This window comes from Sarcophilus harrisii, chromosome 4, assembly GCF_902635505.1.
Source record: "Sarcophilus harrisii chromosome 4, mSarHar1.11, whole genome shotgun sequence".
NCBI lineage: Eukaryota > Metazoa > Chordata > Mammalia > Dasyuromorphia > Dasyuridae > Sarcophilus > Sarcophilus harrisii.
Window position 1 is genome coordinate 67661918 of NC_045429.1, and position 15824 is coordinate 67677741.

The 15824-nt window shown below is 33.6% G+C and overlaps 1 protein-coding gene across 3 annotated transcripts in view; it reads right to left on the reverse strand.

Moving 5' to 3' along the window:
- ABL2 (ABL proto-oncogene 2, non-receptor tyrosine kinase) overlaps positions 1–15824 on the reverse strand; it is a 94750-nt gene that overhangs the window by 27893 nt on the left and 51033 nt on the right. The window contains exon 1 of one of the 3 annotated variants that reach the window (XM_023501802.2): positions 1758–2153. The exons of the other annotated variants lie outside the window; for them this stretch is intronic. Coding sequence (XP_023357570.2) covers positions 1758–1869 — 112 coding nt within the window. The 5' untranslated portion in view covers positions 1870–2153. Of the gene's footprint in view, positions 1–1757; positions 2154–15824 lie in introns of those variants that run through there. 3 annotated transcript variants of the gene reach the window in all.

Sequence of the window (15824 nt, forward strand, 5' to 3'; positions counted from 1 at the left end):
GTATAGCCAGTCTGCACAGGAAATCCATTCATAAATCATTTTACTTCTCCTAACACTGAACTAGTAAAAATTAAAGGAAATAAGATCCTAAAATTGAGAGAAATTTTAAAATGAACATAAAAAGTACTTCTTAAATTGTACACAGTAAATAACAGGCTTAAAGTTGGAAGGGACCTCAGGAAAAATTGAGGTCCAAGGAAGTTATGATTTGTCTAAAGGTCATTTGCATCTGGAGCAGGACCAAGATTGAAGTCAGTTGACTCCAAATCTAGGGCTTTTTCTCTTAACTCTGGGGTCTGCTCCTCAAATAGGCAGAATTAGGAAGAACTGGAAAATAAGAAGCTAATAAGAAATAAAGAACTTAAGGAATTATGTAGGTAAAGCAAACAAAAGTCATCATATGTCTAAGTCACTTCCTAGAGAACTTAAAAACAAAAAACAAAAACCATAGACATTGGTTGGTTTAAATGTATCCTGCTCAGAAATAAGTGGTTAGATTACATCATTTTTGTCTTATATAAGTTTTTTCTATCAATGATTGTGTTTAAAATAGAAGTTAGATCTCACAGTGAATTATAAATCAGATTTTGTTCTTGTTCTTTCACCTATAGGAAATGGAAGACAAGTTTTGTTACCACATTATTACACACTAAAAATAAAGAAGAGAGAGAAAGAAAAAGAAAGAATGCAAGAAAGAAAAAAAGAGGGAAAAAGAGGAAGGAAGGGGAAGAAAGGAAAAGAGAGAGAGAGAGAGAGAGAGAAAGAGAAAAAGAGAGAGAGAGAGAGAGAGAGAGAGAAAGAAAGAAACAAACTTGTTTTTGGAGTTCTTCTACTGCTACTCTCCAGGAATACAAAAAAGAAAATGAAGATAAAACATATTCTTAAAGAAACACTTGCTTTTGTTAAGGAATTTTTTTCAACATTAAGATAATTACAAAATAAAAGTCAAATTTAAACATAAAATTTGATTTTATTAAATTTTTAAAACCTCTTTTGCCAACTGGTGATGCAGCAACAGTTGTGGTTAATTTAATAATCATCCTCTACTATACTTCCATGAAAGAATTAGAAAAACAAATTTTAAAGACTTTTCATTTAGATATATAATGTTTTAAAAGTCTCAATTACTGACATTTAGGATATTTTTCTCTCTATCAAGTTGGAGGAACTCATAGAACAGTGGTTCTCAAACTTTTGTTTTCAGTATCTTTATCCTATTAAAAATCATTGAGGATCTCTCCAAAGCGGTTTTGTTTATCTGGATTATGTTTATAGACATTTACCATATTGGAAATAAAAACTATTTTTGAATTTGTAGAACCTCTAAAAGGGTTTCAGAGATCCCCAGGATTCTCTAGACCATACTTTGAGAACCACTGCCACAGAATCTATGCTCTAAAAGTGCTTTCCTTCACCATATATTCTTTTAGTCTCTGTTTAGTCATCTCTTGAGAAATGACATATAACAAAGAATCCCTAAAAGACAATGTGCCTTTTAGCCTATTAGTCCCTTAGCATGCAAATTTCCTCCTATCTGAACTATTACCTAGAAATGCTATCCATTTTAATTTTACAAAATACAAAAACAAAGTCAGAAGAACTTCAGAAAAGGTTCCCATTTAAATCAAAAGAAAATATCATAGTGCAAATTGTTCAAAACAGCATTTCATTCTGAGACACTGCCATATTGGCCACCAATCCAATCTACCTTTCCTCCTCCTCCCCAACCTCATGCCCAGTCTTATCCTGGAGTATACCTCTCAAGTTGGGTAAATCAGTTTCGGATGCTTCATTGTACAGGCAGCAAAACAACTTGTCTTGTTCTCTGGCATAACTACTAGAAGGTAACAGGACCGTCCCAAGGATCATACTCTGTTCAAAAGCACAAAAGCCAAGCTTCTGAGCACAAGAGGAAACGTTAAAATCCAACTTCCTGACTAGCAAGGCCACATTCCTTGCAGCAGTTATTCACACACTCCAAAAGCCAGGGAGAACCAATGAAAAGAGAAATACTTAAAATTTCCCAAATGGGTGGAGTGACCTTAAAGAAAATAAATATCCAGTGCCAAACCTCTTGATTAGCTGGAAATTGAGTCAGGATGGAGATGACTTCAAGAGTTCTGAGTTTAAAAGCTATATTTATACACATACATATGAGTAACAGTTTACTGTTAGACATGTTAGGATCAGCATATTGAACATGGGTTTCATTCCAGAGGCATGAGACTGGGGAAGGAGAGTAGGGGAAAGTAAGGTTTCCTTGGAGAAAGCATGTTTACAGTAAAACAATACATACATTTAAAAAAAAATAATAAGAGAAATTGCTCAACAAGATTCATCTTTTACATCATACAAATTTGCTCATGAAACCACAAGCAAAAAGTGAAAAGAATAGTTAAGATCCGATTCATTTATACAAGAGTCAGGAAACTATTAGCACTGTTAAAAAGGTAAGAAACCTACCTAATATTCTGGGTTTATACTTCATATAGATGTTCAATTAAAGTAATTGGAAATTAAATAATCTAACTCAAAAGAATGAGTGGGTCAAATAACAAATCATAGAAACAATCCATTAATTTCATCCAAGAGAATGACAATAATGAGACAATATACCAAAACTTTATAGAATGCAGCCAAAGCAGTTCTTAGGGGAATTTAATATCTGTATGTGCTTACATGAATAAAATAGAGAAAGATGAGAAAAATAAATTGGGCATGCAACTAAAAAAGTTAGAAAAATAACAATTAAAACCCTCAATTAAATACCAAATTGGAAATTCGGAAAATCAAAGGAGATTGAATAAATAAACTAAGAGTTGGTTTTATGGAAGAAAAAAACAAACAACAAAACAGAGACATCTTTCGTTAATTTAATTAGAAAAAGAAAAGAAGAAAACCAAAATACCAGCATCAAAAAAGAAAAAGGGGAACTTACCAATGAAAAAGAAACTAAACCAATAATTAGAAACTATTTTGCCCAATGATATGCCAACAAATCAACAATCTAACTGAAATAGATGACTATTTACAGAATTATAAATTGCTCAGAAGTTAAAATACTTAACCTCATTTTAGAAACAAAAATTTAACAATTCATAAATGAACCCCTTAAGAAAAAGTCTCCAGGGACTAGACGGCATAGTAGATAAAGCACTGGCTCTGAAGTTAGGAGGACCTGAGTTCAAATCCAGTTTCAGATACTTCCTGGCTGTGTGACCCTGGTCAAGTCACTTGACCCCAATTGCCTCAGCAAAAATTAAAAGAAAAAAAATCTCCAGGACCAAATGGATTTACAAGTGAATTCTATCAAACATTCAAGGAACAACTAATTCCAATACTACACAAGCTATTTGGAAAAATAGGCGGAGTCCTGCCAAATTCTTTTTATTACATAAATATGGTGCTGATACTGAAACCAGGAAGAACCAAAACAGAGAAAGAAACTTATAGACCACTCTCCCTAATGAATATTGATGTAAAAAAATTAAATAAAATTAACAAAGAGATTGCAGCAATATACTATGACCAAGTGAGATTTATATCAGTAATGCAGTGCTCGTTCAACATAAGAAAACCTACTGGCATAACTGACCATATCAATAACGAAACAAAAATCATGATAATCTCAATAGATGAAGAAAAAACTTGACAAAATATTGCTATTAAAAATACTAGAAGGCATAAGAATAAATGGAGTTTTCCTTAAAAAAATAAGCAAAATCTACCTAAAACCACCAGCAAACATTATATGTAATGGGGAGAAGCTAGACATATTCCCAGTAAGATCAAGGGTAAAACAAGATGTCCACTATGACCACTATTATTCAATATTGTATTGGAAATATTAGCTTTAGCAATAAGAGAAGAAAAAGGAATGAAAGGAATTAGAGTAGGTAATGAGGAAATCAAATTATCACTCTTTGCAGATAATATGATCATATACTTAAGACAATCAACTAAAAAACTATTAGAAACAATTAACATTTTAGCAAAGTTGTAGGATAATTACAAAAACACTTCTCACACAAATAAAGTCAGATCTAAACAATTGGAAAAATATCAATTTCTCATGACTAGGCCAATCTAATATAATAGAAATGAAAATTTTATCTAGTCTACTTATTCAGTGCCATCCCAAGTAGATTGCCAAAAAATTATTTTATAGAGCTAGAAAAATATAATAACAAAATTCATCTGGAAAAAGAAAAGGTCAAGAATATCAAGGGAATTAGTGGGAAAAAAAAAGGCAAAGGATGGTGGTCTAGCAGTACCAGACCTAAAACTTTATTATAAAATAGCAGTCATCAAAATCATATGGTATTGGCTGAGAAATAGAGGGATTGCTCAATAGAATAGGATTATATTCTATTACAGTTATCTACTGATAATAATCAGTAATTAATGATTATAGTTATCTACTGTTTGATAAATCCAAAGACTCCAGATTCCGAGATAAGAATTTACTAATGCAAAAATTTCTAGGAACATTGGAAAACAGTATGTCACAAACTCAGCATAGACCTATGTCTCATACTCCATATCAAATCAAAGTGGGTATATGATTTAGGTGCAAAGAGTGATACAATAAGCAAATCAGAAAAGTAAGGGATAGTTCATCAGATCTTTGGAAAAAGAAGGCATTTATGGCCAAATAAGAACTAGAAAACACTATGAAATACAAAATGGAAAATTCTGATTACATTATTAAATTTAAAAGATCTTGTACAAACAAAACCAATTCAATCAAGATCAGAAGCCAAGAAGAAAGCAAAAAACTTTGAAAAAACAATTTATAGTCAGTGTTTCTGATAAAGGTCTCATTTCTAAAATATATAGAGAACTGAGTCAAATTTATAAGAATATAAGTCATTCCCAATTAATAAATGATCAAAGGATATGAACAATTTTCAGATGAAGAAATTAAAGCCATCTATAGTCAAATTAAATAATTGCTCTGAAGAACTACTCTGAGATACTACCCTCACATCTATCAAATTGGCAATGAAAAGAAAAGATGATAAATGTTAGAAGGGATATGGGAAAACAGGAACACTAATGTATTGCTGATGGAGTTGTGAACTGATTCAACCACTCTGATGAATAATTTGGAACTATGTCCAAAAGGCTATAAAGCTGTGCATATACCCTTTGCTCCAGCAGTGTTTCCACTGGGCTTGGATCCCAAAGAGATCATAAAGGAGGGGGAATATGTGCAAAAATGTTTGTAGTAGCTTTTTTTGTGATAGCTAAGAATTGGAAAATAAGTACATGTTCATCAATTGGAGAATTGGCTCAATAAGTTAGGGTATATCAAAGTATTGTAACATTACTGTTCTATAAGAAATGATGAATGGGCTGATTTTAGAAAAGTCTGGAAAGATTTACATGAACTGATGTTTAGTGAAGCAAGCAGAATCATGAAAAGATTGTACAAAGCAACAAGATTATGTGATGATCAATTATGATAGACTTCATTCTTCTCAGCAATTCAGTGATCTAAGGCAATCCTGATAAATTTTGGATGAAAAATGCCATCTGCATCCAGAGAGACCTTTAGAGACTAAATGTGGACCAACTCATACTATTTTCACCTTTGTTTTCTTCTTTTTTTTTTCTCTCATGGTTTTTCCCTTTTATTCTGATTTTTCTCTCCCAACATGATTCATATGGAAATATGTGAAAAATGAATGTACATTTTTTATAACCTAAAAAAAAGAAAAACATGGAAATATTTGCATGAAGAGTGAAATGAGCAGAATCAAGAACACTGTATACAGTAACAACAATATTATTTAAATAACTGAACAACTAAGCTATTTTGAGTATTATATGTACACAATTATATACATATATGTTTGTTATGCATGTGTATGTATGTATGTACATGTATATACATATATGCAAATAGATACAAACATAAATATAGGTATATATCAAATGGTGAGTTGGGGAGGAGAAAGAGAAACAATTTAAAACTTAAAATGTAACAAAAATAAAATGGAAAAAAAAAGAAGCAAGTATAAGGCCACTGATTGATAGAAGATGATGACAGGGAAACCAGATCAAGTTAAAAAGTGTTTCTAGGGAAGAATTTAATTAACGGGAAAGTTTAAGTTTCCTAACCCTAGATGTGCTCTCTTTGCATTGAAAAGTTTTTTTTTTTTTAAAGTCATCATTTTCTTAATAATTCTCTCTCCTCACTCAACATTATGTTTTTTTTGTGCTTTTTACAAAGTTGTCAAAAGAAACACATCTACTAACTCATGTCTCTTTCTACAACCATAGATAAACACATGCCTGTCAAGAGAAGAGCACCATATTTCACCTTTGTCCTAGGAAATTAACAGTGGTTATTGAATTCAATTAATCAATCAACAAGTACTTATTAAGTGCTTACTTTGGGAGCAGTTTATAAAACAGGTTGAAGTGGGGAAGGACAGGAGATAGGCAAGAAAACTAATTAGCAGGCTTTTGCAACAATGCAGAGGAGAAGCGATGAGGAGGACATAGTCTAAGATATTAGTCATATGAATAGCAAGAATAGATATGATGAAAGATCCTGATAAGGCAGAAATGGCAAGATGTGGCAATTGACTAGCTAGTGGGGTAAGGGATATGGTTAAGAAGTCAACGATAATGCCGAAGCTGAGATCCAAGGAGAATTGTGATACCTCTGACAGAAATAGGACTGGAAGAAAAGACAATTGAGAAAGATAGTAAGTATTTCAGATATGCTGAGTTTCAAATGTCTCAGATTCATTTTGAATTGTTCAAAAGATAATTGGTATTATGAAGCTGAATCTCAAGGGAGAGGAGGCTGAAAACAAATGGGAGTCATCTCCATTGTTAAAATTCATTGGAACTAATGATGTTACTAAAGTGGAGCATACATAAGAAATTCTTAACTTTTTTGTGTGTGTCATCGATGCCTTGAGCAGTCAGCTGAAACCTCCAGATTCCTTAGAATAATGTTTTTAAATGCATATAATAACATTGTTTTACAAAGAAAACAAAAGATTACTAAAAATAGTGATGCAATTTTTTTTTTTCCCCAATCAAATAAATAGGTCCCTTGAAAAACATACAAATCTTTGGTATCTGAACCCTTGATGTAAAAGGAGAAAAGAAGAACGTATAGAACAAAACTGTAAAGGACACACACAGCTTAAGATATAATGTACATGATGAGACAAAAAATCATGAGAAATTGGAGAAGAAATAGGAGAGAATATTCATGAAAACCCTTAGAAGGAGGAGCAGTATGAAAAAGGTGGATAACAGTGTCAAATGCTGCAAATAAGTTGAGAAAGAGTAGAATGATGAAAAACATTCGAATCTGCCAATTTCTTAATCACTAGTAAGTTTGGAAATACCAATTTCAGTTGAGTGATGAGGCTAGAAGTCAGATGGCAAAGAGATGAAAAGGAAGAAGGAAAGTAGAGGCAACAAATTCAGAAAATTTTTAAAGGAGCTTCACTAAGAAAAGGAAGAGATATGCTAAAGTAAGCATTAGGGGATTTTAGCACTTAAATAGTACAGATTTTTTAAGGAAAAGAACTAGTTGAGCAGCTAAATGTTGCAGTGGATGGAGCACCAGCCATGAGGTCAGAGGACCCAAGTTCAAATATGACCTCAGACATTTGACACTTCCTAGCTGTGTGACCCTGGGTGGATAACACTTAACTCCAATTGCCTCAGGGGGAAAAAAAAAAGAACCAGTTGATAGTGACAGGTTAAAGATTCAGGGGGAAAGAGTGGAAGTTCAGGATGAAATGTGTTCTATAATAGTGTTTTCATTTATGTTTCTGTTGTTATTGGGTAACCCGTTTGGCTTACTTTGTTCTGAATCAGTTTCTTCAAATCTTCTCAAATTTCCCTGAATTTCTTCATAATCATCATTTCTTATGGCACAATAATGTTGTGTTATATCTATATACCACAATTTGTTCAGTCATTTTCCAGTCAATGGAATCTTATTGTTTCCAGTTCTTTGCTGCCACAGAAGGTGCTGCTATAAATAAGTTAGCATTTATTTAGCACTTTAAGGTCTACAAACAGTTTTAAATGTTATCTCATTTGATCCTCACAACTACTCTGGGAGATAGATGCTATTATCATGATCCCTATTTTACACATGAGGAAACTGAGACTGAGAAAGATTAAGTGACTTGCTCAGACTCATACAGCTAAGTATCTGAAGCAGGATTTGATCTCAGATCTTCTTAACAACAATCCAGCACTCTATCATGTCTGGAATCTTTCCTTCTATTGCATTTGGATACATGTCTGGTGGTGATATTGTTAGGTCACTTTTCTACATACCAACACACAAATGGGAACCATGTAAACACAATTACAAAACAGTTTTCATACAAAGACAGATCTAAATAATTGGAGACTTATTAACTGCTCAAGGGTAGGCCAAGCCAATAAGATAAAAATGACAAAAGTACCTAATTAATCTATGAGTTCAGTGCTATTCCAAAGGGCAAAAGGATTACAAAGCTAAGGGAAAAAAAATCCTAACATTCATCTGGAAGAACCCAAAGATTCCAGCTATTCATGATCAAATATAAAATTTAAAAGGTTTTGCATGTACAATATCAATGCAGCCAAAATCAAAAGAAAATCAGGATAAGGGTCAATGCAAAAATTTATTTTTCTTTCTCTGATACTCAATTTTGCTAGTAATATATAGGAAGGCTGATAATTTTATGGCTTTATTTTGAAATTTACTATTATAATTTTTTTTCACAATTTCTGGGAATCTTTGAATAAACCATCAAATTGTCTACAAATAGCAAAAACTATATCTTCATATTTCAAATTTGCTTCTCTATTTTGTTCTTATTCCCCTCTCTAGTTCCCTACTTAAATTAGTCTCATGTCTCTTAAAATCCAACCTTACTTCCAACCAATTTGGCCATATTCTGTTAGGTTGAGTTTCGGGATTTGAAAATTACTGCTGGAATGCCTATAATAATTCTTTATAGAAAATCTCAGTCGTATAGTTTCTGAACAGAAATATACAAATATATAAATGGAAAGAAAAAAAAAGTCAATCTCCTGGGAATGCCCTCAACTATCTACAATTAATTCCTGAAAGAAGAGACTTGCCCTCTCTTAAAAGATTTTACTGAAATTTTCATTTCAGTTCCGACATTGTACAGTCACAACTAGTATATAACTGCCTGCTTGCTACTACAGTGCACCTAGAAAGGAAAATTCTTAAAAAGGAATGGTCAAAGAGAGATTGAACAGTTTTAGGAAAATCAATCTCCAAGGGTATACTTGTTGCAAGTTAAATAAGTATTGTTCATTCAACTATTGTTGAAGGGGAGGGAAAGGAATAAGCCCAGGGTCATATAATACTTAAGGTATCAGAGGTAAAATTTGAATTCAGGTCTTTCTAACTCCAAGCCCATAGCTCTGATCCACCTAGCTGACTTTATGAAGCAATTTTTTTTCCCCCTAAGGCAATTGGGGTTAAATAACTTGCCCGGAGTGCTGCAGTTAGTAAGTGTGTTAAGTGTCTGAGGCCACATTTGAACTCAGGTCCATCCTGACATGAAGCAAAATTTTAATTGGTTGTAACTATGCTTTACCTTATTGGTATTTCTGTAGATTATTTTGATATTACAAATTAGAACCTGAAATGGCTTGTTGGAGATTTTCTACCCAGAATTAGTGTGTTCTCCCTCCCTCTCTGTTCTCTCTCCACAAAGGTTTAGATTAAATTAGATTAATAAAAATTGTTTCTGGTGGGTTTGTGCCAAAAATACATGTATATAATTTTCTTGTACCATCCTAACCTCATTCCCTGAGTCCAATCTCTCCTCTCTCTAATCTATTCTTCACTAAATTGCTAAAATAATGTTCCCAAACCCTAAGCATCAACTTGTCATTACCCTACACAATGAGCTTCAATGGCTCCCAATGCTTTTAGGATAAAATACTCTTCAGACTGGTATTTAAAGTCCTTCAAAATCTGGCGCTAGCCTCTACATTCCAGCTGTCCTGCCTTGTGCCTTTGCATAGGCTGCAACCAGTCTCCTCTTGCCCCCTCCATTCCTTGAGTGAAATCCTTCTTCCTATCTCCCTTAAAAAATCCTCAGCTTCATTCAATATTCAGCTCAGATGTCTGAGAGCAGTGTTTCTCAACTGCCAATTAAAGCTCTTTACTCTTCTCACCTCTAGCCAGGTTTCTTTTTCTCTTTTTTGGCATTAATATAATATATCCTCTCAAAAGAATGGTTAAAATGCTGTCAATAAAAAGTTATAATTTTAAAAAAATGGTTAAAATGAAGGAAGCTCCTTAAGGACATGGTCTACTTTGATTTTTATTCCCCAACACAATATCTTGCCCATGACCAAGAGTGGAATAAATGTTTACTGAAGTAGAGTGAATCCCCTCAATTACAGTTTTAAATATATTCCTTAATGAAAGTAGCTCAGAATAATGCCCAAGATTTTAATCTATATAATAACATGAATAAATTCCCATCTAAGGGTGAACACATGGATTAGCAAAGTAACAGCTGATCAGGATTCCCTGTGTTATATTTGCTTGTGGGCAGATGGTCAACTTCCCCAAAAGGAATCAATATAGATGTTCTGAAACAGCAGCCAGATTTTCTACTGAATAACTGCACAATAAAGAATAAACTGAAGATAGCAAGACATGGACAACAATTAATTTTCCATTTATAAATAAGTAGAAAAAGGGATAGTTGTGGTAATGATAGGTTATTAGGCCACTATATTTAAACTAAAATCATTGTATGACTTAGTCACTGTTTAAAAAAAAAAAAAAAAAAAGAAAAGAAAAAAGTCAAAAGCAGAAAACTCCCACACCAGAAATTAGACAAAGTTCACCAAGGGGAAAAGATATTATTAGTCATTTGGAATAGGCCTGAAGTGTGGGATTTAAAAGTATAGTTTTGTTGGCAATGGAGAAAACTTAGTTGAGATGTGCTAGAAATATAGTATAAAAGTAGAGGGATGGTATTCTCTTTAGTAGCATTATTAAATGTTTTAGAACAACTAAATATAATAAGTAGAGTAAAGACTGTGAAGAATGGTATTAGGAAAAGTAATACAATTCAACTATCCAAATTTATTTGGTACTTACCTAGTCTGTGCTAAAAAAACAAACAAACAAACAAAACCAAAAAAAAAAAAAAAAAAAAAACAAGATAATATCCAGTCAAGGAGAGCTGGGTTCAAGGTCAGACTCTAACACACTGGTTATGTAACCCTAGGCAAATCACTTAATCTGTCAGTGCACCTAAACAACTCCTTAACATTATTTGTTAATCTGCACTAGAAAGCATTTTCTCATTAAAAGTTCCCACTAGCAATGAAATCAATGTATTGGGGCCTAGAAGGACCTGTCACAGAAAAGGATACATTAAAACATCATGAAGAGAGAGGAATTAGAACTGTGACTTTGTTACTATAGGGAATTCCCATTTGTTAAAATTCTATCTACAAGTGCAGAGTGTCCAAGGTCACATAATTTGTTTTAATTAGAGGTTTGTTCTTTATCCATCATTTCATGTTGCCTCTCACAGAATAAATTAAGTCTCAAAATTAACAACAGGACTGCTAAAAAAGGAAATCTAGCATACACCATTTCATTAGCTGCAATTCTACCACTAGAAAAGAGAAAGAAGAGTTTAATTCTTCTGTGGTTAAATTCATCCGTGTCAAACAATCATTTTGGATTCTAGCATTTAAAAATCTTAATAACTCTAAGGAAAAATGATACTATTTACTATTGGGGAATGGCTAAAGAAGCTGCAGTATATGATTGTAATGGAATAATATTATGCTATAAGAAATGACAATCAGAAAAATTTCAGAAAAGCCTGAAAAAATTTACATGAACTGACGCAGAATGAAGTGAGCACAAACAGGAAAACAGTGTACCAGCAATACAGTGCACTGAAGAATTGTGAATGACTTAGCTATTCTCAGCAACCTCAGCGATCTAAGACAATGCCAAAGGACTAATGATAAAGCATACTATCCACCTCAAGAAAAAAACTGATATTGGCTAAATACAAACTGAACCATGCTATTTTTCACTTTCTCTCATTTTTTTTCTGCATTTGAGTCTTCTTGTACAAAATGACTAATATGGAAATATTTTACATAATTGCACACATGTAACCTATATCTGATTGTTTACTGTCTCAGGAAGGAGGGGGGAAGAAGGGGAGGAAAAACGAAGTGAGAATTTGGAATTCAAAACTTCAAATAAAAATATTTTAAAAATTAAAAAAAAATTGAGATGGCCAAAAAAAAGAATAAATCTTTTTTTTTTTGAGCAAGTGATTCAATAGAACAATTTATATCCTCTGTCCTACCATTTCTTAGCCTTCTTGTGTTAAATAAAAGTAAAGAAAAACAGAATATTAGGGCTGGAATGGCATTTATATATCATTTATTTCCACTGCCTCAATGTATAAATGGAGAAGCCAGGTCCAGAGATATGAAATGATTCCCCTAAAGTTATACAACAGACTTCAAGACACTCTTATTAACTGTTTATTAACAACAACAAGAAGCAAAGTGGGGGCAGGTAAGCAGTTCAATGGGTGGTAGAGTACCAGGCTTGAAGAAAGGAAGACATATTCATGAATTCAAATTTGGCTTCAGATACCAGCTGTGTAACCCTGGCCAAATCACTAACCATGTTTGCCTCAGTTTTGTCATCTATGAAATGAGCTGGAGAAAGAAATGGCCAAGTTCTCCAGCATCTCTGACAAGAAAATCCCAAGTGGGGTCACAAAAAGTCAGACATGATTGAAAACAACTGAATAACAGCAGTAACATGCAAAGCACTGTTAGGTACAGATGACAAAAAGAAAAAAGTGAAGAAATCTCCCTGGCCCCAAGGGCCTACATTCTACTAAGCAAGAAAAAGGGGAAGGAAGAGGGTCTACACATAATTCAATAGAATTCAAGGTAGATACTATAAAAATAAGATAAACCCCTCAAACACACTGCTTACTAGACCATACTACAAATTTTGTTATAAGGCTGTGCTAGGTAGGTATAGAAGCTAATATCTGAAACAGATTGTGATACAGCAACAAAAAAGCATCACAGAAACAAGTCTTTGCTAGCATATGGCCTCCTAACAAAATAAAGATCTGAGAGATATCAAAGGTGAAAAGGAAGGAAAATGCCAGAACACTTTAACAGTAATACCCAATCCTAAACCGTTAAGAAAGAAATGGGAGAAGTTCCCTCTTCTCTTACCTTTCTGTGGGCAACCCAGGGTCCTGAGGGAACTGATCTAGTCTCAGCTTCCAGTACATCAGTTTGACTTTTAAAGGCAAGCCAGAAACTCAGGGAGTGAGAGATGGGTTTTTACTCACCATTCAGTTCCATCAAAGAAAACAGGATATTTATATTATTAGCTCTCCAAAGAGTAATCCTAAATACTGTAAGACTTCACACAGCAAAAGATTTTCCAAAAATCTGCACAATTAATGCCAGCAATCAGATCCTGTCCAAAATTAACACCATTTTTCTTTTTTGACTAAACTTTCAATATAAAAGTTGTGACTTTCCCTTTGATTTATTTGTCCTCAAAGGACTGAGAGAGAAGGTGAAATAAATCCTTCCTTTTCCCCAAGGGTAAGTCTGCAAGATGACATTTCTATGTCATGATGATGGTGATGGAAACATGTCTTCTGATTTTGAAATTCTTTGTAATTCTGTTCATTTACCTTTGTGTGTGTTCTATTAAAGCTGATTGAGACAATAGTCCTTTCCTGTGACGATCAGACCCCCAAAGCTGGCACACTTTGTTTTATTCCTGTAGGCTAGTCCACAAGTTTCTAAGAAAGTTGCACGAGTGGGTGTATATGTGTGCATAGACCCTCTCTATACTTAGGTTCTGGCTGCAATGCTATTTCCTGTTGGCTGAACCAAGACATTTCTCATTGGTTTAGTTAAGAGAAAAGGAGCCCCATTCACTATCCAGATCTCAGCAGCTGCTGACTTCTCAAAGTATTAGAAACCCCTCCCCTCCCCCACAGCATGAGTGGACAGAGCGTGGGAGTAAAACATACAGCTACACTTATAAAATCTTTTATTCTATGTCTCTATTTTTGGAGGTGAGGTGACTGATTACAACATACTCAGTTTTCATCCACTGAAAAATCAAATATGGGCACTAAAAAAAAAATCTCCCTTTATTGAGTTATTCAAAGTATTTCTGTATTAAAATTTCACTAGAAAATCTATTCTTGTTTAAAACCTGAAACCAGAGGTTCAAAGTTCTAGAGAGCTTGAAGGCACTTTTTGTTCAGTTGTTTCCAGTTGTATCCAATCTATATGATTCCCTTTAGGGTGTTCTTGGCAGAGATAAATGCTGGTGTGGGTTGCCATTTCCTTCTCTAGTTCATTTTCCAGATGAGGAAACTGAGGTTAAAAAGGGTTGAATAACTTGCGCAGGGTCACACAGCTAGGAAGTATCTGGGGCCACAGGAAAATGAGTCCTCCTGACTCCTCTATGCACTATGGTACCATCTAATAGAAGGCTTTAGAGACCTTCTAATCCAATTCTCTCATTTTATGGTTTAAGAATAAAGCTCAATTCAATCCTATGATGATATATTCTTCCAAGCTAAGCACAAAAAGATGACTGGAAGCTACATAGGGAATATCAACAAAAAAGAATTATCATCCAGAACATATGAATTTGTCTTTGCATAAAATAATTTTCCAATATTTACTATACTTACAGTTGGAATGAAAAACATCCACAATAAAATCCACTGAACTAGTGGCTTAATTTATAACTTGAGGAAAATGACATAGCAACAATAGGATCTTTGGAGAGACAAGTAATAGCAGCAGTAACCTCTGCCAACAATTTAGAGAAGTTTTATGGAATTAAAAAAAAATCCTTTTCTGTGTATTGGAGACAAAACAAACAAGTATAGGTACTTGATAAATAAGCAGCAGAGGAAAGCACAAATCAAAAAAGATAAAGAAAGAAAATGAAAGCCTTTTTAGGAAAAATACCTATTGATTTAGTCTAATCTCATCTACTACTGGGACAATTATACTAATCACTTATTGTTCATACCAGAGTCTACCCTATAGCACATCAAAACAGATGTTTGCAGGTAGTTGGCAGCAAGAATAACTAAGAGCCAAGTTAATGAAGACTCAAGCCAGCAGAAGGTAAAGGAAAAATGCCAAGATCATGTCAATCTTGTGCTATAATTAACAAGAATTTATGTAAAAAATTTTTTAGCTAGAGGAAAAATTACAAGGTCCCAATAGTTTATCAAGTAGAAAGAAAATTTTCTTCTCCTAGCTCTCATGATGTATATGAGGAAAACTAAGGAGTATTCAGGAAACTTTACAATACCATACTTACTAAGTCATATTCATCAGTAAAGAAGTAAAAGAGAGATAAAATTCAAATTTGACTTGTAGGGGGAAAAAAAATCACCAATATTTATTAAGTACTTATCATGTGCTAGGAACCATGTTAAACACTAAAGACAGATAACACACAATATACATACATACATATATGTGAATAGCCAGGAGGTCATTTTCACTAGATCAAAGAGTACATGTTGGAATAAGGTATAAAAAGACTGGAAAGGTAGGAGAAGCCTAAATTATATAGGAATATCAAACAGAGCATTCTGCATTTGATCTTGGAGGCAAGAGGGAGCCATTGGGGTTTACTGAGGGAAGTAGGGGAAGGGTCCAAAGGGATGATTACACCTGCACTTTAGAAAAATCCTTTTAGTGACTGTGTAGAGAATGGACTGGAATGGGGA